This window comes from Prionailurus bengalensis, chromosome A3 (genome assembly GCF_016509475.1).
Source record: "Prionailurus bengalensis isolate Pbe53 chromosome A3, Fcat_Pben_1.1_paternal_pri, whole genome shotgun sequence".
Lineage (NCBI taxonomy): Eukaryota > Metazoa > Chordata > Mammalia > Carnivora > Felidae > Prionailurus > Prionailurus bengalensis.
The window spans coordinates 15,546,582-15,572,526 of NC_057354.1; the positions used below are offsets into that span (position 1 = coordinate 15,546,582).

Consider the following 25,945-nt stretch of genomic DNA (forward strand, 5'->3'; position numbering starts at 1 on the left):
TGCTTGGCCATTTGGTATTTATTGAGCCCCGCTCAAAGTTCAAGGTCTGGTAATGCACCCTCTAGGACACACACCCATGAGCCTCTTTCCCCATGAGCTCACAGTCTAGAGGGGACAATTGACATATACATAAAGCCCTTTCATCCAGGGTGGGTGGTGACATGGTCCCAGGGAAGTTCTAGGGGAATACGGGGGTGGGTCCAGGGCATGTGAATTGTGCACTCAAGGCTTAGAAGGGCCTTTCTTGATTTTATGCTCTGTTGTCACGGTCTTGAAATTCTAAATAGTTTTTGCACAAGGGGGCCATACATTTTCATTTTCTTCTTTTTTTTCCCATACATTTTAGTTTTGCACTGGGTCCCCTAAAGTATGTAGCTGGTCCTGCCTTAGGGAAATCTTGAAAGAGGTGACATTTGAGCTGGATTTGGAGATCAGGGCAGTAGGTGGAGGGAGAGGAAAGAAGGAAGTTTATTCTAGTGCGGAAGGCAAGGTGAAGGCCTCTGTGGCTGGATGGCGTGAGGAAAGGACACAGACAGTGGGCTGCTGCAAGGGGGTGGAGTGGGAAGGGACTGGATGTCAGATTCAGGTTCAGGGCTGGGAGGACCTCTGAGCACAGTACTGCAGCTGGAACTTAGAAGACAGGCCAAGGCTTTGAGGTCACAGACTTCCACGTGGGTGCATACATGGGACCGAGGGTCCTATGGTGCCCCGAGGGGTGTGCAAAAGAAGACAGGGCTGCATGGAGGGGCCTGGGCTTTCAGGCCAACCTAGGATCTTGGCTTCCAGGACTCCTGCCTTGTGAAGTGGCAGAGGAAGTCCTCGAGCACAGGGCTGAATGGGCCCTTGTGCCCCAACACCCTGCTGTGAAACTCATTCTGAGTGGCTTCGTGCTTCAACAGTATCACGGGGCAGTGAGAGCAAACTCTTCTGAAGCAGGCACTCACGTAGGGGACATTTCCCATTCAACTTGTCCCCTGCATTCCTCAGCCAGGATTCACTCTCAGGGGCCATGAAGGGCCCTTAAACAAGCTTCTCTTTCCTGATCATAGTGAGTTGCAGCCTGCTGATGGCAGATGACAGATCTTCACTATAATTTGGGGGAAGTTTAAAGAGCAAAGGTCACTTCCTCCCCTTGGGAAATGTCAGCTTCTTCCTCACGGGCTTCCCACCCCCCCTCCCTCTGGGAGAGAAACTTCCTGGGGAATGAGCCCTTCTCAGAATTCCAGGAAGGGCCCAGAGGAGTGAGAGTCTTGAACCCACATTTTAGAGCAGTTGTCCCCATGGGGCACCACAGGAACTGGACCAGGTAGCTGGCACCCACATATATCTATATCCATGGCTCCAATGGCCTGAGCCAGGACCCTGCCTGGTTTCTCTACTTCCCTGTAAAGCACAGACTTGACAGGGGGTGGGCAGGTTGATCAGGGCAGACTGTCATTTGGTTCCTGGTTCCCATGCTGAGAAGCTCCTCTCTCAGCTGCGTTACTGTCCAGCTGATCCCAGGAGTTCTGCCTGGAACTGTCCTGTGTTTTGTATCTTACATTTGCCCCTGAGCCTGGGGTGCATCTTTGCTTAGACTGGGGGGATAGCCAGTAGGGAACTCAACCCCAGAGCCAACAGGTGGGCCCCAGGACAGGCACAGGAGTTCAAGAATGCTAGCTGCTTCTGAACCTCATTCCTTCTCCAGAAAGGGTCAAAATGGCAGGCTCTCTGCTCCATTGGACTCATGGTCCCTTCTTGTGTGTGCGAGTGGGGGGAACTACACTGAGCGCCTCCCTCCTTGGGGAGGTGGGTCATTCAGATCAGACTCTGCCCTGGGATGGCAGAGGAATCCCTGACCTGCAGGATCTGTTGGGCCTGCAAGAGAAGTGCCTGGGTGGACAGTGAAGATGGCAAGACCTGACCACCGTCCTGGGCACAAAGCAAGCACAGGCAAGGGTGCTATGCCTGGCCGCAGCCATTGGGAGCACCAGGAGGGGCAGGTCTTGTCTTCCAGGGCGGAACCCAGTACTCCAGGGCAGGCCTCTCATGCTCCAGGAGGGACTCAGTGTTTCCAGTGGAACCCAGTGTTCACATGGGACCTGGTGCTCCAGCAAAATCCCCTGCAATGGGTGGGATCTGGCGTCCTAGGTGAGTCTAGTGCTCCAGGTGAGACCCAGAGCTCTAGGAGTGACCCGGTGCTCCAAGTGGAACCCAGTGCTCCGGGCAGTGCCGGGTGCTCCAGGTGAGAGCCAGCACTTTAGGCCCGACCTGGAGATCTAGGTGGGAGCTGGCATTCGGGGTCAGGGCTAGCAGTCCATGCAGGACATGGTGCTCCAGGCCTGGGTGTGTGGAACTGTGTGGGTCCTCTTCAAGAGGAGACACAACTGCACAGAAGGTAAATGTCCCAGGCCTGGCTCTTAAGAGTGTGTGAAATCCTACTGAGACACAGAGAGAAACAGACAAAGTTGGAGGTATGGGGACACACAAATGGGGAGATGTGCAAAGGTACTGTGGGGGAGAGAGAGAGAGAGAGAGACTGCTTGATTTAGAGAGTGAGACAGACAAACACGGGGAGAGCCACGCTGGTGACTGGACAGCATCACTCAGGTGGACGAGTGAGTGGCAGTTTCTCTGGCGAGGGCCCTCCGCCGCCCAGGCTCTGGCCTTGACTTCCCAGCAAAGGGGCAGGGGGCGGAGCCCGGCCCCCAGGGAGGCCCGGGCCGGGCGTGGGCGCGGACCTAAGTCTGGATGAAGAGGTGGAAGTTGCTGCGCGTGAACTCGTGGTGGATACTCTCGAGCAGCGCGTCGGCGTCGGCGGCGGGTTCGGGGGCGCCCGGGGGGCCGGGCCGGGCGCTGTACTCGGGGGTGTAGGTGAAGGAGAAGGCGCTGGGGTAGAAGAGGCCGTCGGCGCGCACCAGGCTCACGGGCACTGTGATGGGTGTGCGCAGCCAGCGCCAGTCGCTGCCGAAGGCGGCGATGTCGGGCACCACGCACACCAGGGACCGCGGGCTCCTGGGGTGGCACCGAGGTTAGGGCTGCAGTGCCGCCGACGGCACGCACCCGTCCCGTTCCCCGCGGCCCAAGGGAGGCTCCCCCTATACCTGTACATGGTTTCGGCCTCCACGTCCCCGAACCACACCTTGAGCCCCGCGTGGAAGTTCTCGCCGTGGAGCTCGAGCGTGGCCACGTCTCCCCCACCACTCAGCTGGGGGCGGGAGGGAGCGGGGGCGGTGGCCGAGAGCCTGCTGCTCTCCCTCGCCAGCACCCCATTCCCCCCCCCACCCCCACACACACCCTGAGCCAGATCCCCACTCGCCCGCGCCCTCTGCGCCCGCCAGCGCCCCGGATTCACCTCCAGGGTGCTGATGAGGGGCACTGGGGTGACGGGTTCCCGGGTCCACGCCAGGCTGGTGCTGAAGGAGAACTCCACCGACTCGGTACCGATGATGGTCCAACAAGAGCTGTCATTGAGCAGCGCCCTGTTCGCCTCTTTGGGGCAGGGGGAGGCCTGGGAGGAGACCCAAGGGGATGGTGGCCACCAGCATGGGTGGCATGGGTCAGCATAATGCCTGGGCTCTTGCATCCTGGGGTCCAGTCCTAGGCTCTGAGCTTTACCTGCCCTGTGAGCTTGGACAAGGCCCTTAAGTTCCCTGAACTAGCTGGTTTCCAAAGGTCTATTTTCTTAGGACTCTGAAATTCTATTTTTTAACATTGTGCAATTCTATTCTACAGGTTTGAAACGCTTGGGGAGGCAATATAGCTCAATAATAATGTTATTTTCTATATATTATGATTTTATCTCAACATTCCATGATCATATTCTTTTGGGAGTTGTACTGCTTAATAATAATTTTCCACATTCAACAGTTCTGTGGCTTAACATTTTAAGATTCTTTTTTAAAAAATGTTTATTTATTTGGGGGGGGGGTTGGGCACAGAGTGCGAGAGGGGGAGAGAGAATCCCAAGTAGGCTCCACGCTGTTAGCACAGAGCCTGACACAGGGCTCGATCTCATGAGCCCTTGAGATCTTGACCCAAGCCGAAATCAAGAGTCTGATGCTCAGCCAACTGAGCCCCCCCAGGTGCCCCTGAACATTCTATGATTCTAATGCTCTTTGCACAATAATACTCAATTCTATTACTTATTTTTATTTTCATTCTAAACTCTTATCTCCTACCATTCTATGACTCTAACATTCCTTGGGAAGGAGTATTGCTCAATTAATATTGTTACTATGTTTTCTACATTCTTGGATTCTGTCCTGATAGTCTGTGATTCTAACATTCCATGGGAGGCAGTGTCGCTCAGTAAGCAGCAGTCATTATGATGATGACCATCCTACGTTCTCCGGTTCTCTATGTCCTGACCTTCTAGAACGCTTGGTGCCAGTACTCGTTCCCTCTCTCACCTGGAACTGCACCACCTTGTCTGCGGCGAGGCATAAGTAAGTGCCACCCTCTCCGGCAGGCTCCCCGGGGAACTGGAACGCACACTTGTGCAGCTGGGAGATGGGCTCGTCCACGTCGAGGAGTGCGTACTGTTTGGCCACTTTGCGGATGATCTACAACAGAAGGGGTGGTAGGAAGTGTGGCGGCAAGGTGCCTGGGTGCACAGAGGCTGCCCTCCCAGCTAGCTTTCTGCTATCCTGTAGCCATATGGGCCCTGGCAGGTCCCCCCACCCCCCACCCTTTACCTCCATCCGGCCCCACAAAGCACTGAGTATCCAGAGTGAGAATGCATGTCTTTATGCCTTGGGCCCTCACCTTCCAGCCCTGCCCTTGTGGGTCAGACTTTCTGCATGGATCTGGGGGGACCCCCCAGGTATGCCTTCCCTTCTCATACCATTGGAGGTAGTGTGATGCCCGTGACAGTGCAGACGAGTTGCACTAGGGAGCCATAGCGGACGTAGCCCTCTCGAGGCGGGAAGTCCCCCTGGGAACAGTGTTCATCAGCTGGCGTGAAAAGAGGGAAGGGAAGGAAGGAAGGTTTTCAGGGGTCCCACGTTTCTCCCCTGAACCCTGCCTTCCCTGCCTCTGGCCCCACCCCACATCACACTTGGATCCTGCGGGGAGGGTCGGCATGCAGGGAGACAGCTAAGGCTGAAGGTTCTCATTCTGGAGGGGTCATCTGTGGCCATCCTTGAAAGTGTCTGCTCCCAGGGTGGGGTTTGAGAGGAACGGAGAGGGCTGGACATTAGAGTCAGAATGGCTTGGACTAGTCACAGACTCACTGGGACTTTTGGCAAGCCTCAGTTCCTTGGGCAAAGTTTACTTTTCTCGAGGAGTTGTACTGAAGATGAAATAAGCTGATGCATGTGAAGCTCCCAGCCCCGGGCCGGCTGGTGTGGTTACCCAGGTGGAGCGTGAAGGCAGCCCACTGGCGCGCGCTGGCCACGAAGGCGCCGTCCTCCACGGACAGGTAGCGCGTGGAGACCGTCTGGGAGCGCAGGCGGTTGAAGAGGGAGACCTTTGAGCCCGAGGATATGCACACTGTGAGGGGAGGTGAAATCAGCGCCCAAGCCTGCCTTGGTTCCTTGTACTTGCCAGGCAGTTTCTGGTCCTCTGTCCCTTGGGTCAGTCCCCTCGTATGCTCACTGGCCTAGACACACTGGGCATTCCTAGTTCACGGCCCTTTACCAAGTACTGGCTGGAGTCCTGCTTTTGTATCCTTGCCTGTTCCTTTTTGCTGCCTGGACGCCCTTCAGTTCGATAAACAATATTATCAAGTATTCACTAAGTGCCTCCTTTGGGGCAGGCACTGTGCTGGGTACTGGGCACCGAAGGGTGACTTAGACCCAATTTTACTCTGGAGGAGTTCACAGTCTCAGAGAGGTGGGACATACATATAAAGTTTCAAAATGAGGTGGTAAGGGCTGGGTGAAAGAAGGCTTCCTGGAGGAGGTTACACTCTCAGCTGGGGAGCAGGAAGTAGGTAGGAGTTGCTCAGGGGGCTGCATAAGCAAATACCATGTGGTGTGAAACAGCAGTGTGATATTTCTAGGGTTTGACACCGATCTCTTCCAGCTTATCACACTCGGAACCATGGTTTTGTTTTCTGATGGAGCTTTGACCACTTGGGGAGAAAGCACTAGGTCATCTTCTCTCCCCTCCTAGTGCAAGGCATATCGTAAATGCTCAATTTACACGTAGCCTAAGTTCCCATCCATTGGATAATAATGAAAGCTAATGTTTGTTGTATGTCAGATACTGTTTTAAATGCTCTATATGCATTAGCTCATTTGATTCTCCCAACCCTGCTCTGGGGTAGATACTATCTCTGTTTAAGAGAGCAACTTGGGATGTCTGGGTGGCTCAGTTGGTTGAGCATCTGACTTCGGCTCAAGTCATGATCTCGTGGTTCATGAGTTTGAGCCCCGCATCAGGGCTGCCCTCCTCTCTCTCTCTCTCTCTCTCTCTCTTCCCCTCCCCTGCTCGTGCTCTTTCCCTTTCAAACAAAACAAAACAAAACAAAACAAACATTAAAAGAGAGAGAGAGAGAGAGAGAGAGAGAGAGAAGCTTGCTCCAGATAGCATAGCTAGCCAGTAGCAGCCAGGATTCAAACCTAGGCCACCTAGCTCCAGAATCTGCACTCCTAACCACCACACTATACTACTTACCTGATACCAAGGGCCAGACAGAGCACTGCCTGGGTCTGAGACGTTCTACAGGGTTTTTAACAGACAGAAAGTAAGTATGGGCTTTGGAGTGACACTGACTCAAGTTCAAATCCTGGCTGGGTCTCTTCCTAGCCCGGCACTCTTAGGCAAGTCACCTGGATTGTGATAGGCCCAACTATTTCATTAAATGAATGGATGAATGTTCCAGACCTCGTCTCCCTCATGCCCTCCTATCACTCGAACAATGATAGTACCTGCTTCAGAGGGATGCAGTGAACATCAAATAGGATGATTCTTGTTAATGTTAGCAAGGGAAGTCCACCTTCTCCTATGCCTTCCCCCACCTCACTTCGTGGGTAGTGACAACAGTGTTGTCACTGTGCTTCAGGCCCCGTCCCCCTTGGGATTTGTCACTTGGCACCCAGGACAGTCCTTATTTCAAACTGTCTCTCTGATGAGCGATGTGTGTCTATCTCCCGTGCTAGGCTGTGGGTTCCTCCAGAACAGGCACTTGTCTTTATGTTACAGGGATCCGGCGTCTAGCACAGAGCCAGGCATACATCAAGCACTGAATAGATATTTTTGACTGCCCTTTCATTGTCACTTTTGTCTCTAGTTCAGCACCTGCTGGCCATTTTTGTCTGCGCTGGACTCCCCACCCCCCACCCCACCCCCGGTCCCTTTCCCCAGTGTCTGGCGTCTGTCCCCTTTCCTCTGCTCTAGTTTCTCATTCTCAGACCTGAGCCAGACCCCGCCCCTCTCCCGGCTCAGACTCCACCTCTCCCACTCTGGCCCGACCCTTCCAATCTAGGTCTCCTCCCTCCCCAGTTCGGCAGCTCTGGACCCGGTGGCACCTGACCGCCCCGCCCAGCCCTCGCGCCCCGCCCGGCTCACGGTCAGTGTTCTTCAGCGACTGCTTCTTCTGCGAGGGCTTCGAGATGACCTTGATGAGGCGGCTGTGGAAGGTGCCTAGCTCCCGGCCCCCCCGGTGCACCAGCCGCAGCACCAGCCGGAAGTGCTTCCTCTTGTCTGCGTCCGAGATGTACAGGGTCTTGGCGCAACCGAATTCCTACGAGGTGCGCGGGCACCGGGCCGTCTCATCCCAGCCCTCCGCCACCAGTTTTCTGACGTCTGCCCCATCGGACGTGACAGGAAGCAGCACGATCCCAGCTCTCAGGCTCACCCTCGAGGCAGAACCCCGGTCCCCTCGCCTCTTCACCTATCTTTTGACTTCTGCGGGGGGCGAGGGGGGGTTGTGGGCAGGGGGTAGATGAGCCCTCCTCGCCAAGGAAGGGGCAAGGATGGAAACAGGAATCAGAGCCCGTCCCTCGCTCTCTCACCCTGGAGTCTGGCTGCTCTTCGAAATTCAACTTCTGCGTCTCGGCGGCGCTGCCGGACGCGCCATCCAGTCCCATGTAACCGCAGACCGTGGGTCCGGTTTCCCCTGGCTGGTGGGCTGGAAAGGGACGCGAGGCGGCTCGGGAAGGACTCGGGTGCCAGGCAAGCGGAGTTCTCGCCGCCAGAGGGCGCGGCGAGACAGCGCATGCGACCCCGCCAGGCTCCCAGGCCGCACTGTGCTGTCCCCCCGCAGGGAGGCGCCCGGCAGTCCAGGAGTCCACCCTCACCTTGGCCTTGCACTGGCTTCACCCTCCAGCCGGGACCTGCGAGGTAGACACAGGGCGGGGGGCAGAAGAACCTGCGGAGACATACAAACGCTGGACTCGCACATCCATTCTCCACTCGACTGTCTCTAGACGTCTCTTTTTTTTTTTTTTTTTTTTTAAATTTTTTTTTTCAACGTTTATTTATTTTGGGGACAGAGAGACAGAGCACGAACGGGGGAGGGTCAGAGAGAGAGGGAGACACAGAATCGGAAACAGGCTCCAGGCTCCAAGCCATCAGCCCAGAGCCCGACGCGGGGCTCGAACTCACGGACCGCGAGATCGTGACCTGGCTGAAGCCGGACGCTTAACCGACTGCGCCACCCAGGCGCCCCTCTAGACGTCTCAAAGGCAGCACAAATCGGGCAGAATCTTTGATTGCTCCTCCTCCTTTCCTAGTGCCCTCCCCAGGCTTCTCCGTGACCGTGGACCCCAGAGGTTAATACATCTGAACTTGCTTTTATCACTCCTTTCACTCAACCCATTAGAAAGTCCTGTCCCCTCCGCATTCAAAACACATCCAGAATCCATGGGTTTCCTATCACCTCCACCTCAGTCCCAACTGCCATCACTTGTGCATCAGCCTTCTCCCCTGCTCTCTCTGCCTCCACGCCTCCCCTCTACGACCTGCTTAGAGCAAAGTGGGCACACTGCCTTTTCGTTTCTTTAAAAGCAGGGGTCAATCATGTTATTTGTCTTCCTAAAACCCTCCAGCGGTTGATGTGGTCCCTGCTTACCTCTCCGACTTTATTTCCTTCAAAGTCCCCCCTCCTTTTCTAATTCCAGCCCTTCTGACTTCTTTTGTACCAGAAAAGGCCAAGTCTGTACAACCTCAAGGTGTCTGCATTTTCTTTTCTTTCTAATTGGAACACACTTCCCCCAGATTTTCTCCTGTCTGGCTCCCTTTTAACATTCAAATCTCAATTCAGATGTCACCTCCTTAAAAGGCCTGTCCGCCATCTTGACCTTTCTAGCTAAAGTGCCCCCACCTCTGTTTCTACTACATCATGCTGTCCTATAATTCTGCTCTAACAGCTGTCATCACAGTCTGGAATTTCTTGTTCACTGATTTGTGCGGAGTTTGTTGTCTGTCTCTTCCACACCACAGTGAAGATGCCATGAAAGCAGGGGCTGGATCGGTCTTCTGGAGTCGTATGTCCAGGGCCCGGCACTATCCAGAGAGCCTGACACCTGATAAGCACCCAGTAAGTAGTTGTTGAATGAAAGAAGGAATGAATGGGTGGATGATGAGTGAATGGGGATACTGTAGATTCACAAGGAAGTTCTGTTATACACCAAAGTGGAGGCCAGTGGGGGCAGAGGGAAAAGGCTCCTGATGGGCCAATAGTCGAGCTCTGTGTCCTCCCCAGGTTCTAAAAGACACTGAACTGGTGGGGTGCCTGGGTGGCTCAGTCAGTTGAGCGTCTGACTTTGGCGTCTGGCTTCGGCTCAGGTCATGATCTCGCGGTTCGTGGGTTCGAGCCCTGCATCGGGTTTTGTTCTGACAGCTCAGATCCTGGAGCCTGTTTCAGATTCTGTGTCTCCCTCTCTCTTTGCCCCTCCCCCACTAGTGCTCTGTGTCTGTCTCATAAACAAACATTAAAAAAAAAAAAAAATTTAAAAGACACTGAACTGGGGGCGCCTGGGTGGCTCAGTTGGTTAAGTGTCCAACTCTTGATCTCAGCTCAGGTCATGATCTCACGGTTCCTGAGATGGAGCCCCCTGGCTGTCAGCACAGAACCTGCTTGAGATTCTTTCTCCCTCTTTCTCTCTGCCCTGTCCCCACTTGCTTGTGCGTGCTCTCTCTGTCTCTCTCTCTCAAAATAAACTTTAAAAAAAAAAAAAAGATTGCCTTAAATAAAACAAAAATAAAAAATACAATAAATAAAAGACAAGGCAAGCACAGAGCAGAAGGTGGCTGCAGGGACCTCCAAGGGGCCAGCGAGGCACCTACCGCTTCTCATTTCCATATGATTTTTGAGCCACCTTGGCATGCAGGATCCACACCGTCTGCTCACACTGTTGCTGTAGGCACTGGCGCACGCCTTCCCTCAGGACCGTGACATGCTCTGGGGGTGACCCGGGGGTGGGTGCAGGCTGGCAGCTGGGCAGGAATGAGCGTTAAGGGGAGAGGTGGCCTGGAGCCCAGCAAGGAGGTTGAATGAAATTCATGGGGGGTCAGGGACGGAAAGCATTGGGTAAGAGAGGGGATTCCGGGTTTAAGTTGTGGGTTAAATATTTAGGCTTCCCATACTCAATGAGGCCTGAAGGGAGCCCACCGGGACCACCCAGGCGCCACTCTGCAGGTCTGGCTCCATGCCCATCACAGCCTGAAGCACTGGGGAGAGGCCCCAGCGGCACAAAAGCCACACTTGTGCCGGTCTTGGGACGGAGACAGAGTATGTGAGGGTGCATGATTTCCTTACACTTTGAGGGGACCCACCCCGGCGAAATCTGGATGCCGGGGCGAAGAGCTTTGCTGGACCCCTGGACCAGAGCGCTCTCTTGCCTGCCCCCAGAAGCCTGTAAACACCCAAAACGGTGTCCCCGGGATCCTAAAGGAACATTTGCGGTCTTCCAGGGTCAAAGCAACCCTCCTCACCCCCTTTCTCCCAAGAGAAGGGGCCTGTTAACTGTCCTAGCTTTCCTTCCCTTGATTTCAGGGCCTCCAGAATCAAGGGAGTGGGCCAGTCAGAGCCTAGGGGCCTGGTGGCTTGTCGGCCTCCGAGTTTTGACGAGGGAGGGTGGTGGGTGGGCCCAAGACTTAAGGAATTGCAGAGACGAGGCGAAGGAGTCCGAGACGGCAGAGATTTGAGGGGCCTCCAGGTGGGGCCTGGGGGAGAGTCGGGAGCCCTGCGGCTACCCTTCTGAACCCTTTTGCCCGTCGCGCAGGACCAGAGTCCGGGCCTCTCACTCCTGGAGGGGGCAGCGGAGGGCAGGAGCCCGGCCGAGCCAGGGCCCGCTCCGCCCCTTGGGGCTCTCCTCGGGGAAGGGCCTCGGAGGCATCCGACGCATTCCGGCGGCGGAGAGCGGGGCCGCCCAGCCTCCCGCGGGGAGCCGAATTCCGGCCCCGCAGCTCGCGCCGGCGGCTCCCGGGGCGGCAGGAGCAGGGGCGCCGCGCTGGCCCCGCCCCAGCCCTGCGAGGAAAGGGGATCGCTCCCGGCCGGTGGGAGGGGTCGCAGCCCGCGCTCCCCCTCCCCACCGCCTGCCCCGGGTTAAATGCGGCCGCCCCCGCCGCTCGCTCCAGCCGCCTGGCAGTCCCCACCTCGGGCGCGCTGCCTGCGCCGTTACCTGGTCCAGCTGCCCGGGAGGCTCCGCCCGTCGGCTCCGCTCCGCGGCCGCGCCTCCGAGCTGTCCGGCGGGCTCAGGTGAGTCAAAGGGCCTGGGGGCGCGGAGGGGTCTGCAGGGGAGCAGGCGTCAAGTCAGGCCAGACGACCGCGTCTAACCGCCGCCGCACCGCTTACGGTGCCCCCATCTGACCTGCAGTGCCCTTCTCCACTTTTGTGGGGTCCTTTCCAAGTTGAGCCTCCACCAACAAGGCCACCAAAGCGGGGAGTGGGGGGGTTGCTTGCCTCCTAATCTCCTCCCTCGAGGAACCGCCAGGAATGTCCCCAGGTATTTATTCATCAGCCAATTCTTGAGGAGTTATTTGCAGACCTCTCCTTCCTTTTGAGCCCAGTCTCCCCACCCTAAGGCATTTCCGAATCTTTTAACGGGAGGATTAACCTCTCAGAGGAGCTCGGGGTTCTAGTATCAGACCTGTCACCACGTTGCTGTGTGACTTAGGGCAAGACACTAGTCTCTGGACCTGGTTTCTCCCTCTGTAGAATAAGAGGGCTGGGAAGGTGATGCACTTCCAGGCAGTCGATGTTTTGACTTTCTAGGATTACTGGGCAGGGGGAAGGGGGTGCCAGGGGAGATGTTGGCTCAGGCCAAGAGCAGGATAAGGGGGACCTTAGGGGGCCCAGAGGCTTCTGCAGGTGGGAAAGAATGGGAGGTGGCAAGGGCCCCTTGTCTCTTCCCTCCCTCCCCCCATGCTCCGCAGAGGTGGCCCTGGCTATGGCCCAAGCTAGAGAAGGCATTCTGCACCCTCCCGTTTGCAGCGGCAACTGGCACATCTGGCTTAGTCAACCTCCCACGACGGGCCCTGCCAGAAGGATTTTGTTCCTCTAGCAGGCCTGGAAAGCGAAGGCAGAGAGGATCCGGGCCGGGAAGGCCGCCTGGAGTGAGCTGCACGCACCCGACCTTGCTCAGAATAGGCCCATTCACGGAATTGGGGGAGGGGGCCAGAGGGGCTGCGGTTGGGTTAGGGCAGCTGGCCCCCTCTGCCAGGAAACAAGCAACAGAAAAATGGCTAACGCAGCTTCAGCATGGGGCGTCGGGGGCAGGGTATAGAGTAGGGGGAGTGAATGGAAGGAAAAGAGGTTTAGTGACTCCTCGGCGCCAGGTTGCTAGGCAGCCAGGCAGCCCAGAAAGGAGAACGGGAACCAGGAGTCCCAGGTTCCTTTGCAGCTCAGCGGGCAGCCTTCCTGGGCCTCAATTTCCCCATCTGTACAACGGGAACCCTTCGGGATTATCAAGGGGCGTCGTCAAGGGCGGTGGAAGAGTGAGCGCTCACCTGCTGCCGGTACAGGGTCCATGGGCGCGCTGGGGCCTCACTCACCGCCTTCCGGGCGCATCCAATGCCGCTGTCCCAGGAACCCTGTGCTCCCCTGCTTCTTGGCCCTGGTGTCGGATATATCCTGACCCGGGCTTATCTCCAAGGCCTCGGGGCTCTCGGCCACTGTTTGCTCTGGGCAGGGGCACCTGCGAGGCAGCTGTGGTCTTCCCACGGCCACCTAACCAATGCAGCCAGATTCGGGAAGACGCCCCCTGGCGGTGTCTCCTGAGAGCAGGCGGGAAGTGGAGGCTCCAAGCCTGCGTAGCGAGCGCGTTTTGGCGGTCGCGCTGCGGGTCCCTACCCCCCACCGGGTGAAAGGGTGCGGCTCTCCCCAGGGGCCAGAGGCTGGGCCCTGCATGTCTGGGTGTGTGCGCGCGTGCGTACGTGTGTGTTGGAAGGACAGCCACACAGAAGCGCCTTGTGTGGGGAGGGAGGGGGCCAGGGTGGGGAATGACGGCTTTGTTCTTGCAGAGGTTCTCCCGGCAGGAGAGGCCGCGGAACGCGTCGCTGGTCTTTGGAACCACTTAGGCGTAGGACTGTATCCTGGCGAGCCACTTTCTTGCCGAGTGACTTTGGGCACCAGCGCTTCTCTTTTCTGAGACGGTTTCCTCATCCGTACGATGGGAAGAGTAACAGTTTTAGTCTCATAGAATTGCCGAGATTAAATGTCCCAATGCATGAAGAACATTTAACGCTGTGCTTGGCGTTTAGAAAGGCCTTTTTCTTTTTCATTTATTTTTGTGGATGTTTTCTTTTCGAGGGGCATTTTATTTTTAAATGATATGGTTTTAAATCTGCTTTCTGTTTATCTAAATACTACTCTGCAATTCTGCAAAGTAGGATTCCCTGTGTTTCCCAGCACTGTACTGCAATTTTTTTTATTACGAAAATTTTCAAACATACACAAAGGTAGAGACGTTAGTAAAGTAAATCCATGATCCTCCCCCCCCCCCCCCCCCCCGCTCCAAGCGCCCATCACCCAGAGTAGGAGCTCTGTAAATATTACCGCGTTGTATTTTCCTTGCACCCTCCAGGCTCTGGCACTTCCCTTCTCTGTCCGCCAAGCACCATGAGGGGCCTTCTATGCTCGCCACTGCTTATGTTGCTGCTGCTTCTCCAGCCCTGGGAAAGCCAGCTCCAGTTCGCAGGTGAGCAAGGCTCAGCCCTCACCAGCAGGGGTGAGCAAAAGCTGGTTGTCCGTCTGCAGCCAGCTAGGTCTGCTGGGGAGAGAAAAAACAAAGGCTCTGAAATCATAAAGGGCTAGGTTCTATCTAGTTCACAGCTTCGCCTCTCTGGGACTCAGTTTCCTTATCTGTAGGATGTGGCTTAGAGGTAACAAAGTTGGCGGTAACATACAAAAGTGCCCATTTGGCGTTTAATTTTTAAAAGTGAACTGAAAAATCAGGAGACTTCACGTGACAATTGTGGTTTGGGACCTCCCTTGAAAAATCCAAGGATCTGTTAACATGGCGTCCGCGTGGCAACATTTGGCTGGGGGAGGGATATGGGTGTCGGTCAGCGTAACCCAAGTTCACTCATTCATGTTGCCTGCCCGGTCTCTGTAGTCATTTGAGTTTGCGCCATCCCTTCGCCCACTCCCGAATGGGGAATGCCTCCTCAGAATAGCTCTAAGAGCCGTAGGATAGAGAATTGGTGAAATCTGGCCTTAGCAAATGCTGGATGAGTGGAGATATCTAGCTCGCATTTGCTAGGTTAAATCTGCGCTATGCGCTGTTACGCCGGAAAAGCACCATTTCGTCTTGGGTTTCCCTGGGGATCTCCTCCGAGATGAGGTTTTTGCAGACCTAGGAAAGTCCTTCCCGATCTCCTCGAAGGTCCCAGGTGTCGAACGGGGCCCCTGGATTTGGTGTTCGTGATTGACAGCTCGCGCAGCGTGCGCCCCTTTGAGTTCGAAACCATGCGGCAGTTCCTGGTGGGCCTCCTCCGCGGCCTGGACGTGGGTCCCAACGCTACGCGCGTCGGAGTGATCCAGTACTCGAGTCAAGTGCAGAGCGTCTTCCGGCTCGGCGCCTTCTCGCGCCGCGAGGATATGGAGCGCGCCATTCGCGCGCTGGTACCGCTAGCTCAGGGCACCATGACCGGGCTGGCGATCCAGTACGCCATGAACGTGGCTTTCAGCGTGGCCGAGGGCGCGCGCCCGCCGGAGGCGCGCGTGCCGCGCATCGCTGTCATTGTGACCGACGGGCGACCCCAGGATCGCGTGGCTGAGGTGGCGGCGCAGGCGCGCGCCCGCGGCATCGAGATCTACGCCGTGGGGGTGCAGCGCGCCGACGTGGGCTCCCTGCGCGCCATGGCGTCTCCCCCGCTGGACGAGCACGTCTTCCTCGTTGAGTCCTTCGATCTTATCCAGGAGTTTGGCCTACAGTTCCAGGGTCGGCTGTGTGGTGAGTTAGGGGAGCGCTGGAGCGATTTCTCATCGAGTAAATACCAGCTGGTCCCGGGAGGCACCGCCCACTCTAGCTTCAGCCCCGCCCACCAGATAGCTAAGTGGCGTCTGGGCTACCGCAGGCTCTCACATTCCAGATCTGCCCACTTTTGCTTAGGCTTAGCCCACAAGGAGCAACATTTAGCATGCCTGCTCACCCGATGAGCTGTTGTGGTTTACCACTGGTCTGAGGTCAAACTCCCAAATCCCCTCTCGACACAAGAAGCACCGCCTGTCACAGCTGAGAGCAATCGCCCACCCGTTAACTGTCATGCCCCGCCCACATGGGCATGGCTCCGCCTACCCTGTTTAGTTCCTCCCACAATGCTGCCCATCTATTCTGCACCTTGAATTATTCCACCCACCTTGATTTAATACCTCTCCACCTCCTCTACCTTACCCCTCTGCAGTCGTGCCCCATCCCATTGACATATGTAGCCCGGTGGTGACCTCCTGTTCTGAGATTATTCATAGTGACTACTCAGGAGCTTTCTTTCCCCAAGCCCTCCCTCCCATCTAGATCCTCCCTCTCACCTGAGGCTGGTCCCATCCTAAAGCCGTACTTGAACTTGGTGCCTGCCTCTGACCCCACCTAGTTTTTTTCTTGTTGGAGGGTTCTTCCCATCTGTCCCTCGCTGATTCTATACTTGTGTGTCCTCAGGAAAGGACCTGTGTGTTGAGGGGGGACACGGCTGCCAGCACCAATGTGTCAGCGCCCCGGGCACGTTCCACTGTGCCTGCAACCCTGGCTACCAGCTAGCTGCAGATAACAAGAGCTGTCTGGGTGAGAGCTGCCTCTGCCTTTGCAGTCTCACTGCTTCTGAATCTTCTGTGGCTCCCTATTGCCCCAGCATCAGACCAGTGAGTCTGGAAAGGCCTTTGGAAGTAAAGGTTCAGCACCTTTATGGGTCTAAAAAAGGGAAGCTATTGCCTGCGGTCACACAATTCCTTGGTGAAATCTTGACCCCACAGTTAAGTGTGCTTTCTACATCATTCTCTCCCTTATTTCAGGCTTGCCTCCTCCCTGGCTCCAATACGCCTCCCAGACTTGTTTGTGAATGCTCCCATGCACATCTTCTTACTGTTTCTGTTATGCAGACACTCACTTTTGGGGTTTTCAGTTAGGGTCTCCATACCCCTGCCCCCCAATATATGGTGGGGGGCATTCCTGCTTCTGCATCTCAGCTCTTTCTGGGCTGCCCTTGCTGCTTCTCTCTGCACCTGCAAATCCTTCAAGGCCTGGTTCTTCATTTTTGTCTTCTGAAAAGGTATGCCACACTATGCCTTCCTTATACAATTGGGGTTTGCTTTTTCGCGTGTATGTGTCCACTCCTTTGAACATGATGGCAGCTACCACTCACCGAGTGCCGATTTAGGATTAGACGGTGCACTTCAACGTTCACATACATTATCTCTCAACCTCATAACGACTGGGGAAAAGAAGTCATGTGTTTCCAACAATGCAGATGTCAGCTGGGGTCTTCTTGTTTCTAGAACTTAGAAGAGGCTGGCTTGAAGCCATTTGAATCTTTCCCCAAGACCTCTGGGGATTCCCCAAGTGCTTACCTTCTGCGGTCACCTCTTGCTCTGAGCTTCTGCTGAATTCATTCAACTTATGGGTCCTCGCTCAATTTCTCAACTTGCACATGCTGTTCCTCCGTGTATGTAAATCAGCCTCTTCCTTGGTTTACACGCTTGTGTGCACAAGGCCATGTGTGTGTATATGTAAGTGGTGCATATATCTGTTTTACTAAAGATGGGGGTGAACAGAGTGTGCATCACATTTAAAATTCTTTTTTAATGTTTTTATTTGTTTTTGAAGGAGAGAGAGAGACAGAGCATGAGTGGGGGAGGAACAGAGAGAGACAGAGACACAGAATTCGAAGCAGACTCCAGTCTCTAAGCTGTCAGCACAGAGCCCGATGTGGGGCTCGAACTCACGAACTGTGAGATCATGACCTGAGCTGAAGTCGGACGCTTAACCGACTGAGCCACTCAGGCGCCCCGAGTGTGCATCACATTTAAGTAAAGTCAAACATATTTTATGTTTGACCTATTGATTATAATTGAAACACCTATTGATTATAATTGAATATTAGACACCATTGATCCCCAAAGTCCTCTGTCAGCCCATTACAGGTGATATTTCATGGGCAACTTCAGCCCACACAGGTACTCGTGCTCACATCATCTCTCTTGTTCTTCACTCCCATCTCCTTTCTAGGAACCCCAAGTTCTCACTCTTTTGTACAGGGCAGTCTACACCTCTCCAGTCCCTACTTCCCAGCTCAGCTCTGGCTGTCTTTGTACATCGAAACCATCAAGCTACTCAGCAGGCAATAGTTCACCCTCTTTAGAAGGAACTTAGAAATAGCAGTTGCATTCTTCCATTATATTCCCATTTTGTGGATGGGGAAATGGAGGCTCAGATAGGTAAAGTGGCAGAACCTGGTCCTCCTCTGTGAGTCAGTGACCATCTTGAGAGCAGGGGCCCTTCTACACTTGTGGATTCTTGTTCTTATGCCTGGCTTAGTAGTGGGCACGCTGGGCTGCAGCTGGGCCTTGAGTTGGGGGAGCCACTTGGCCCACTAGGAAGGTGACCTGTGCTTATAGAAATCACAGATGCCTGCGGACCACCCCGGGCTAATTAGGTCAGGATCTTTGGGGGTTGCGGCCCAGGCGTAGGTCTTTTTTAAAAAGCTCCTCAGATGATTGTTCTGTCAGGGCGAGAAGTGCAGGCCCAGGGCAGATGCTGAGCTCACCTCTTCCTCAGCCATTGACCTGTGCGCTGAAGGGACCCACGGCTGTGAGCACCACTGCATCAGCTCCCCAGGCTCCTATTCCTGCCGCTGCCGAGCTGGCTTTGTACTCCAGCAGGACCAGAGAAGCTGCAGGGGTGAGTGAGCCCCACCACCCGCCTCCTAGACTGAGGTCCCTGATGGCTCCGATCAGAGGTGACACCTTGCTCTCTCTTCCCTCCCACCAGCCATTGACCACTGCAGCTTTGGGAACCACAGCTGCCAGCACGAGTGTGTTAGCACCTTTCGTGGGCCCCGGTGCCACTGCAGAGAGGGCCACGACCTGCTGCCCGACGGGAGGAGCTGTCAGGGTGAGGAGGGCTCTCTTGGGTTTGTGTCGAGGGGCAAGGAATCTTGGCTGGTGGAGTCCACCCTGACTCATCCTGATCTGTCTCTCCTTTAAGCCCGGGACCTTTGCAATGGTGTAGACCATGGATGTGAGTTCCAGTGTGTGAGTGAGGGCCTCTCTTACCGCTGCCTGTGCCCTGAGGGCCAGCAACTGCAGGCAGATGGCAAAAGCTGCAACCGTGAGTGCCGGGCGGGAGGGTGTTCCATCGGCCTCCGCCCCACTGCCTTCGTTCTGAGCGTGCTTGGCTCTGCCCTCGCTGTGGCCCAAGGGTGTGCTGTGAGTGTGTGTGTGTGTGTGTGTGTGTGTGTGTGTCCGTGACAGTGGGGTGGGGGCGTGCAGAGGGCGTGCCGTGTCCTGCCTCCATGTCTTTCCCCGTCTTCCTCTACCCTGCTGCCAAGGTTCATATCAAAAGTACACATTTGATCACATTTCTCCCTTTTCGAGAGTCTTCTGAGCTTACTAGTGCCTACCCCTGGGTTCAGATGCCTTACCCTGAGTTTTTCGCATGGTGGGCACAGCCACATTAGTGGGTAGTGAAATCAAATTAGTGGATTACGACTAGCCTTTTGGTTTTTTTTTTTGTTTGTTTTTTATTTATTTATTTATTTATTTTAATTTTTTTTTAACGTTTTTATTTATTTTTGGGACAGAGAGAGACAGAGCATGAACGGGGGAGGGGCAGAGAGAGAGGGAGACACAGAATCGGAAACAGGCTCCAGGCTCTGAGCCATCAGCCCAGAGCCTGACGCGGGGCTCGAACTCACGGACCGCGAGATCGTGACCTGGCTGAAGTCGGACGCTTAACCGACTGCGCCACCCAGGCGCCCCTTGTTTGTTTTTTAAAAAAGAGAAAATAGAGTTACTGCCTATAGAAAGAGTAAGTGAGGTTTCACGAAACTTAATTACATACAAGCATACCAAGTGTGTCATTTGTTACTGTTATTTTTTACTGTGGGGTGTGGTCAACATTTTGAAACCACCAGCTTAGCTCATCACAGACAAGGTTTCCCACCACGCGCGTTTCCCACCATGCCTGCACACTGCATCCAGGCTGGCCGGCCCATTCCGGAAGGTGTCGAGAGCTGCCAGCTTCTGTGCCTCTGCACGTGCTGCTCCCACCATCCAGCATGTCCCTTCTCACCTTGAAGAACTCCTGCCCATCCCTGAAGAACAAGTCAGATGTCACCACCTCCATGCAGCCTTCCTCACCAACGCTGGGAAGAATGAATTATTCCTACCTTGGGCTCCCTATCTGCCCCTCTTCCCTCGGCTGCAGCAGATAGCATGTCTGACCGCTCTGTTCTATCCTGATTTCGTTAGGATCAGGATTATGTTCCTTTATTATTGAACCCCCTTCAGGGCCTCGCAAAGTCCCTGATTCAGAACAGGGGAGGCAACGCTGTAGAGTGATTTAGGAGCAGGGTTGTTGGGGTCAGACAGACCTGGCTTCAAATCTGGCTCAGCCACTACCAGCTATGGAGTCTGGGGCAAATCACTACCCTTCAGAACCTCAGGCTATATCAATGGGGATAATAATCAAGATTATTGGAAGGATTGAGAAAAAATACATAAAGCACTTAGCCCAGGACTTGGCACAAGGTAAGCTGTCAAATAATAACGTTTTTGTTCTTATTTGTTATTTTTACAGCTTATATATTAACAATATATATTCTTTCGATATATTATTATTGATAAATTTATTATTATAAAATTATATTCTTTTATTATTATTGCTATTATCACCTAGTACAGTGCCTGGCACAGGAAGGACTTCACACGTGGTACCTGTTATATAATAACTGTTTGCGAATGAATGACCGGGGGGGGGGGGGGGGGGGGGGCAGGGGGGTAGAAGGCTGCCACCAGCCAAGGGTCTGGCCCCCAATCCAAGTTCTTCTCACTACCTAGGGTGCCGGGAAGGCCACGTGGACCTGGTTCTGCTCGTTGATGGCTCCAAGAGCGTGCGCCCGCAGAACTTCGAGCTGGTGAAGCGCTTTGTGAACCAGATCGTGGACTTCCTGGACGTGTCCCCCGAGGGCACGCGCGTGGGGCTGGTGCAGTTCTCCAGCCGCGTGCGCACCGAGTTCCCGCTGGGCCGCTACGGCACCGCGGCCGAGGTCAAGCAGGCGGTCCTGGCCGTGGAGTACATGGAGCGCGGTACCATGACAGGGCTGGCGCTGCGCCACATGGTGGAGCACAGCTTCTCCGAGGCGCAGGGCGCGCGGCCCCGCGCCCTCAACGTGCCTCGCGTGGGCCTGGTGTTCACAGACGGCCGCTCCCAGGATGACATCTCGTTGTGGGCGGCGCGTGCCAAGGAGGAAGGTGGGCTTGGCGCGGGACGCACTGGGCTGGGGTTGGGTGGGACGCGGAAGGGGTCCTTCCTGAGGCCTGGGGCACCCGCTGCGTCCTCCTGCCCTACAGGCATCGTCATGTACGCCGTGGGCGTGGGCAAGGCTGTGGAGGAGGAGCTGCGCCAGATCGCCTCCGAGCCTGCCGAGCTGCACGTGTCCTACTCCCCCGACTTCGGCTCCATGACGCACTTGCTGGAGAACCTCAGAGGCAGCATCTGCCCTGGTGAGCACATCTGACCCGGGACCCGTCCCCTCCAGCCAGTGCCCCGCCTCGGATCTTGCCCCTTCCTATGCAACACCGTCCTGGATAGAGTTATAATCCGGCGACGGACCCACTAGACAGAGCCTTGTTACTCAAAGTGTGGTCCGCGGACCAGTGGCCGGGCTGTTGCCTGGTGGCTTGTTAGAGCCGCAGCATTTCCACAGCTGCCCAGGCCTAATGAATCCGATTTTGTCCTTTAACAAGACCCTCTGGTGATTCCCAAGGACGTGGAAGTTAAAGAGCACTAGACTAGGCTGGCTCCTGCCCCTCAGATTAGCGGGTGCTCAGAGTAATTTCTTTCCCAAAGGCATGCCAAACTCCTTGTTCGCGGAGTCACATCATAAATCCCTTTAACTTGTTGGAATTCAACTATACAGACCTGGCAAAGTGGCAGGACTGAGAGTGTTCCAAGGACACAAAAACGTGTGCTTTTTGGACACTATAGCCTCCCAGTTCAGTTCATCTACTTCATCTGGTGTGCAGGTGAGGGATAAGGGACCCACTCTATCTGTGGAGGAGAAGAGGGCTGTTGACCCTTGTGTCCTGTACTTTGTAGGTCGTGTAGGGAACTTCTCGGGGGGAATTTTTACCATGGAGTCTTTGCATTCCAACCCGGAGATGTGGCTTTTCTTTCCCGTTACCGGGCCCCTCCACAGCTAGGTTTGGTAGAGCTGGTCTGGTCTGTGGAGTCTGCAGTTTTGAGAAAGAGTTTAAAAATATATGTACATAAACATAGGTGTGTGCATACATACATGTACATACATGAATATGTATACACGCGTGTGTATCTATGTACACACACACCCCTACCTCTCTCCCTGTCCCTCTCCCTCTCTCCACGCTAATCTAACAATTAGCTAGGGTATTGTGGAGGCACCGGAATAGATGCTCTTTCATGGCCCTCCTGTCCTGACTCGTATGTCCCCCGCAGTGTGTCTTTGAGCAAGTCACTTAACCTCCACCCCTACCTTAACTTCTCTCTTCTGTAAAGGGGAAGGTGCTGGCTGCCCAAGCTTGCTTCCAGCTCTAAAATTCTTTTTTTTAATGTTTATTTATTTTTGAGAGAGAGAGAGAGAGAGAGCAAGCGGAGGAGGAGCACAGAGAGAGGGAGACACAGAATCCGAGGCAGGCTCCAGGCTCTGAGTTGTGAGCACAGAGCCCGATGCCGGGCTCAAACCTATGGACTGCGAGATCATGACCTGAGCCAAAGTCAGCCGCTTAACTGACTGAGCCACCCAGGTGCCCCTCCAGCTCTAAAATTCTAAGAGAAATCTGGGCTCTGTGGTTGAAGCTCTTCACCAATTGGCTGTACAACTTTGAGCAGATCTTTCTCCCTCTCTGGCCCTTGGTTTCCCCAGCTGTGAAGTTAGGAGTCTTTGCAGGACTGTTATCAGTCCCATTGATGACATGACATACAGCAATTCACTAAGGGTCCAACAAGACTAAGAAATCACTCTTCAGTCATAAAAGCAATTCTTTTGTGAAGGCCACGCACCAGGCACCATGCTGTAATATTAAAAAGGGCACATGTTTACAAAATTTCAGTGAATCTAAGACCATCCATTGTAAGATTCCCCATTTTATATACTTCTGAGAAAAAACAGGTGCCAAATTTAATCATAAGACATGTATTTTGATTTCAGAAATGTTGAAATGTGCGTGGAGATAGGCTTGGGTCAGTGGGTTTTAAAATTTTTTTTAATGTTTATTTTATTTTTGAGAGAGAGAGAGAGAGGGAGAGAAAGGGGGGGAGGGGCAACAAGAGAGGGAGACAGAATCCAAAGCAGGCTCCAGGTTCTGAGCTGTCAGCACAGAACCGGACGCGGGGCTCAAACTCACAGACTGTGAGATCATGACCTGAGCCGAAGTCAGATGCTTAACCGACTGAGTCAGGTGCCCCATGGATCAGTGTTTTTGTTTGGTTGTTTGTTTTGTTTGTTTATTTTTTGATCAGTGGTTTTTAAACATCAGTGTGTGACAGATTCACTTTGAGGGTTTGTTAAAACACAAATTGTTGGGCTCGAACCCCAGAGTTTCTGATTTAGTAGGTCTGAGGTGGAGTCTGATAGTTTGCATTTCTTTTTTTTTTTTAACGTTTATTTATTTACTTAGAGAGCAAGCAGGAGAGGGGCAGAGAGAGAGAGGCAGAGAGAGAATCCCAAGCAAGCTCCTCAGTATGGAGCCTGAAGTGGAGCTCGAACACATGAACCCTGATACCATGACCTGAGTCGAAATCAAGAGTTGGACGCATACTGGCCACCCAGGGACTCCTGATAATTTGCATTTCTAATAACTTCCTAGGTGCTAACTGATGGTGGTGGTCCAAGGACCACACTTTAAGAACTACTAGTCTCATTGAAACACACAAAGTGTATACTTAAGCTGGGCAGTGTTCTAGATATTCCCTCTCTAATGAAATAGTCACTAGCTACATGAGCCCACTTAATTTACATTACTTTAAAAAGTTAGAATTTTTAGTTCTTCAATCACACTAGCCACATTTCCAATGTTAAATAGCTGCACGTGGCTCGTGGCTACAGCACTGGACGGAGTGCAAACAGAACACTTCCATCGCTGCATCAAGTTTCATTCGGAGAGTGCTGCCGTGTGGACTCTTGCTACTCAAAGTGTGGTCCGTGGACCAGCAGCATAGGCATCGCTCGGTCTTAGAAGCGTGGAGTCTCCTCTCTCCTTTGCCATTCCAAATCAGAATCTGTATTTTAACAAGATCTGGTGATTCCATTGAGCATTAAAGCTTGAAAAGCACTGTTCCAAGATGTACGCACACACGCGCACACACACCGTAGAATCCTCAGCACCACCCAATGAATAGATTTTCTCCTTGTATCCGTTTTTTACAGACAAGGAAACTCAGGCTTAGAAAGGTTGGGTGAGTTTTCCAGTATCTCACAGCTACCTAGCTGGTATTCATCCCAGGCCTGTTTGAATCCAAAGCCCACATACTCAGCCACAGGCGAGCGGAGCCGCCAGGGCCGGCTCGTCTTCCTGCAGATTCTCATTCCCCTGACTCTCTGTGCCCGGCTGGCAGAGGAGGGCATCGGCGCGGGTACAGAGCTTCGGAGCCCGTGCGAATGCGAAAGCCTCGTGGAGTTCCAGGGTCGCACGCTGGGGGCGCTCGAGAAGCTAACGCAGAACCATATCCTTTGGGGCCGAGAGCCCGGGCTGGAGGGGAGGGGATGGGACCCCCGAAACCCCCATCGGCTTCCTTAACTGCTCACTGGCCCAGCTGGCGGCGCGCCTGGAGGATCTGGAGAACCAGTTGGCCAGCCAGAAGTGAGGGCCGCCGGTGGCTCGGAGCCGGGCAGGGACGCGGCCCTGCGGACTGGGTCCCCCGTGTGCCGTCGGGGCGCCGGGGCCGGGCAGCACCGGGGCCCCGGGGGCTTGGGCTGGCGGGGAGGGGGCGCTGGCGGGCTCCCAGCGCTGCGCTCGAGCTGGCCTCGCCTGGACCAGAAGCCGGACTGCGGCGGACGGAGGCGCGAGCTAGCTCCGCACGCCGTCGCTTTGTGCTGTGCTCAGTTCTTTGTTGGGTTTCCTTTTTGTTTTCTTTTTCTTAAAAAAAATTAAAAAAAAAATTTTTTTTTTCCACGGGGTCGGTTTGTGGGTCTTGCTCTGCCGCCAGAGGGAGGGGAGGACAGACGGAGCGCGCTCCGGAGGCGCCCGGGCGGCGTCTCCTCGGAGAAAGGCGCTTTGTGCGGGGGGTCGACCTGGGGGGCAGGGGGCCGGGCGCTGCTTCCCCCTCCTTGTTTATTCAGCCGCGAACAGGCGGCTCCTTATGCGCGCTGCGGGAAGGGAGGGGGCTCGGCGCGAACCCTCGGGGTCTGAACGAGACTGCGCCCCTCCATCCCCCCCCCCCCCCCCCGCCCCGAGGGTCCAGCGCTTCGCTCTCTGGTCTTGCGTAGCTCATGGTGCCCCCAGATCGGGCTGAAAAGCTGCTAGAATTGGGCCAGGCGGTTGGCGAGGAAGCGAGAGGCAGTCATTGAACCCCCTAAATGGACGGGGAGGGGGCGTATAGGTGAGTTTCACCTGGATTTTCTCTCCCTCCTGCACTACTTGGGGAGAAGAGGAGGTGTCAGCCAGGACCCCTGGCCAAGAGCTGCCTGTTCAGGGCTTCCTCTGCCCACCACTTCCAAAAATAAAACAAACAAACAAAACCAACCAACCAAACAAACAAAACAAAACAAAAGCCAACCCTCAATCAGGAAAGAACACAAAGCATGCCGTTTCCCAAGTGCATGTGAGAAACTGATTAAAATACTGCAGTCCTGGGTGCTTGTGGCCATAACTCTGGGTTTGTTTCCTTACCTGTAAAGTGGGTCCTGAAATTGTTACCCCCAAGGGTGGGGGTGAGAATGGAGGAAATTATTCTAAAGCATCTGACATTGTGCCTGGTACATGTTAGGCCCTCAATTAATGGTAGCTATTAATCTTATGTTAATATTGTATTTAGTCTTGGGCATTATTCTAAGTGATTTGCAGGTGTTTTCATTTTACCCTCAAACAACCTTATGAGGTAGGAATTATTGCCTTTATCATCCCCATTTTATAGATAAGGAAACTGGGGCATAGAGAAGTTAAGTAAGTTTCCCAAAGTCACAAAACGAGTAAGAAGCAGAATCAGGGTGTATTAGTTTCCTGCGGCTGCTGTAACAATTACCAAATTCAGTGGCTTTACACAACAACACATTTATTACCTTATATATTTTTTAGTTTATTTTGAGAGAGCACTTGCATGCGCATGAGTGGGAGAGGGGCAGAGAGAGAGGGAGAGAATCCCAAGCAGACTCCAAGCTGTTAGGA

General features: G+C 54.3%; 2 protein-coding genes across 4 annotated transcripts; one reads left to right on the plus strand and one right to left on the minus strand.

Moving 5' to 3' along the window:
• On the minus strand, positions 1-13,424 carry RBPJL (recombination signal binding protein for immunoglobulin kappa J region like). The gene is made up of 12 exons (XM_043602281.1): positions 12,880-13,424; positions 11,553-11,661; positions 10,216-10,365; positions 8,226-8,296; positions 7,941-8,056; positions 7,495-7,669; positions 5,335-5,472; positions 4,826-4,935; positions 4,392-4,544; positions 3,335-3,490; positions 3,084-3,187; positions 1-2,994 (listed from the first exon to the last, which is right to left on the minus strand). Exons 1-12 carry the CDS (start codon positions 12,899-12,901, stop codon positions 2,721-2,723), a joined length of 1,578 nt encoding a protein of 525 aa, XP_043458216.1. The 5' UTR covers positions 12,902-13,424; the 3' UTR covers positions 1-2,720.
• Positions 10,413-25,428, plus strand: MATN4 (matrilin 4). Of its 3 annotated transcripts, none has more exons than XM_043602278.1 (11): positions 10,413-11,629; positions 13,956-14,069; positions 14,757-15,326; positions 16,029-16,151; positions 18,141-18,263; positions 18,354-18,476; positions 18,570-18,692; positions 20,423-20,836; positions 20,936-21,088; positions 24,140-24,284; positions 24,367-25,428. In XM_043602278.1, exons 2-11 carry the CDS (start codon positions 13,991-13,993, stop codon positions 24,710-24,712), a joined length of 2,199 nt encoding a protein of 732 aa, XP_043458213.1. In that variant the 5' UTR covers positions 10,413-11,629; positions 13,956-13,990; the 3' UTR covers positions 24,713-25,428. The 3 variants fall into 3 exon arrangements, with proteins under 3 accessions (XP_043458213.1, XP_043458215.1, XP_043458214.1); XM_043602279.1 differs by having other exon boundaries at positions 11,267-11,629; positions 24,177-24,284; positions 24,367-24,542; XM_043602280.1 differs by lacking the exons at positions 24,140-24,284; positions 24,367-25,428 and adding an exon at positions 23,989-24,133 and having other exon boundaries at positions 10,416-11,629.
• The last annotated feature ends 517 nt before the right edge of the window (positions 25,429-25,945 follow it).

What these genes read in the sequence shown, in the direction of transcription:
- RBPJL (XM_043602281.1), bottom strand. Translation starts at nt 12,901, where the DNA reads ATGGACCCTGTACCGGCAGCAG. An exon ending in GTCGCTGAAGAACACTGACC is followed by an intron (nt 5,473 to 7,494) that starts GTGAGCCGGGCG and finishes CTCCCCTCACAG; the next exon opens with TGTGCATATCCTCGGGCTCA. An exon ending in TGCCTTCACGCTCCACCTGG is followed by an intron (nt 4,936 to 5,334) that starts GTAACCACACCA and finishes TTTTCACGCCAG; the next exon opens with CTGATGAACACTGTTCCCAG.
- MATN4 (XM_043602278.1), top strand. Translation starts at nt 13,991, where the DNA reads ATGAGGGGCCTTCTATGCTCGCCACTGCTTATGTTGCTGCTGCTTCTC. An exon ending in CGACGGGAGGAGCTGTCAGG is followed by an intron (nt 18,477 to 18,569) that starts GTGAGGAGGGCT and finishes CTCTCCTTTAAG; the next exon opens with CCCGGGACCTTTGCAATGGT. An exon ending in CGAGAAGCTAACGCAGAACC is followed by an intron (nt 24,285 to 24,366) that starts ATATCCTTTGGG and finishes TTAACTGCTCAC; the next exon opens with TGGCCCAGCTGGCGGCGCGC.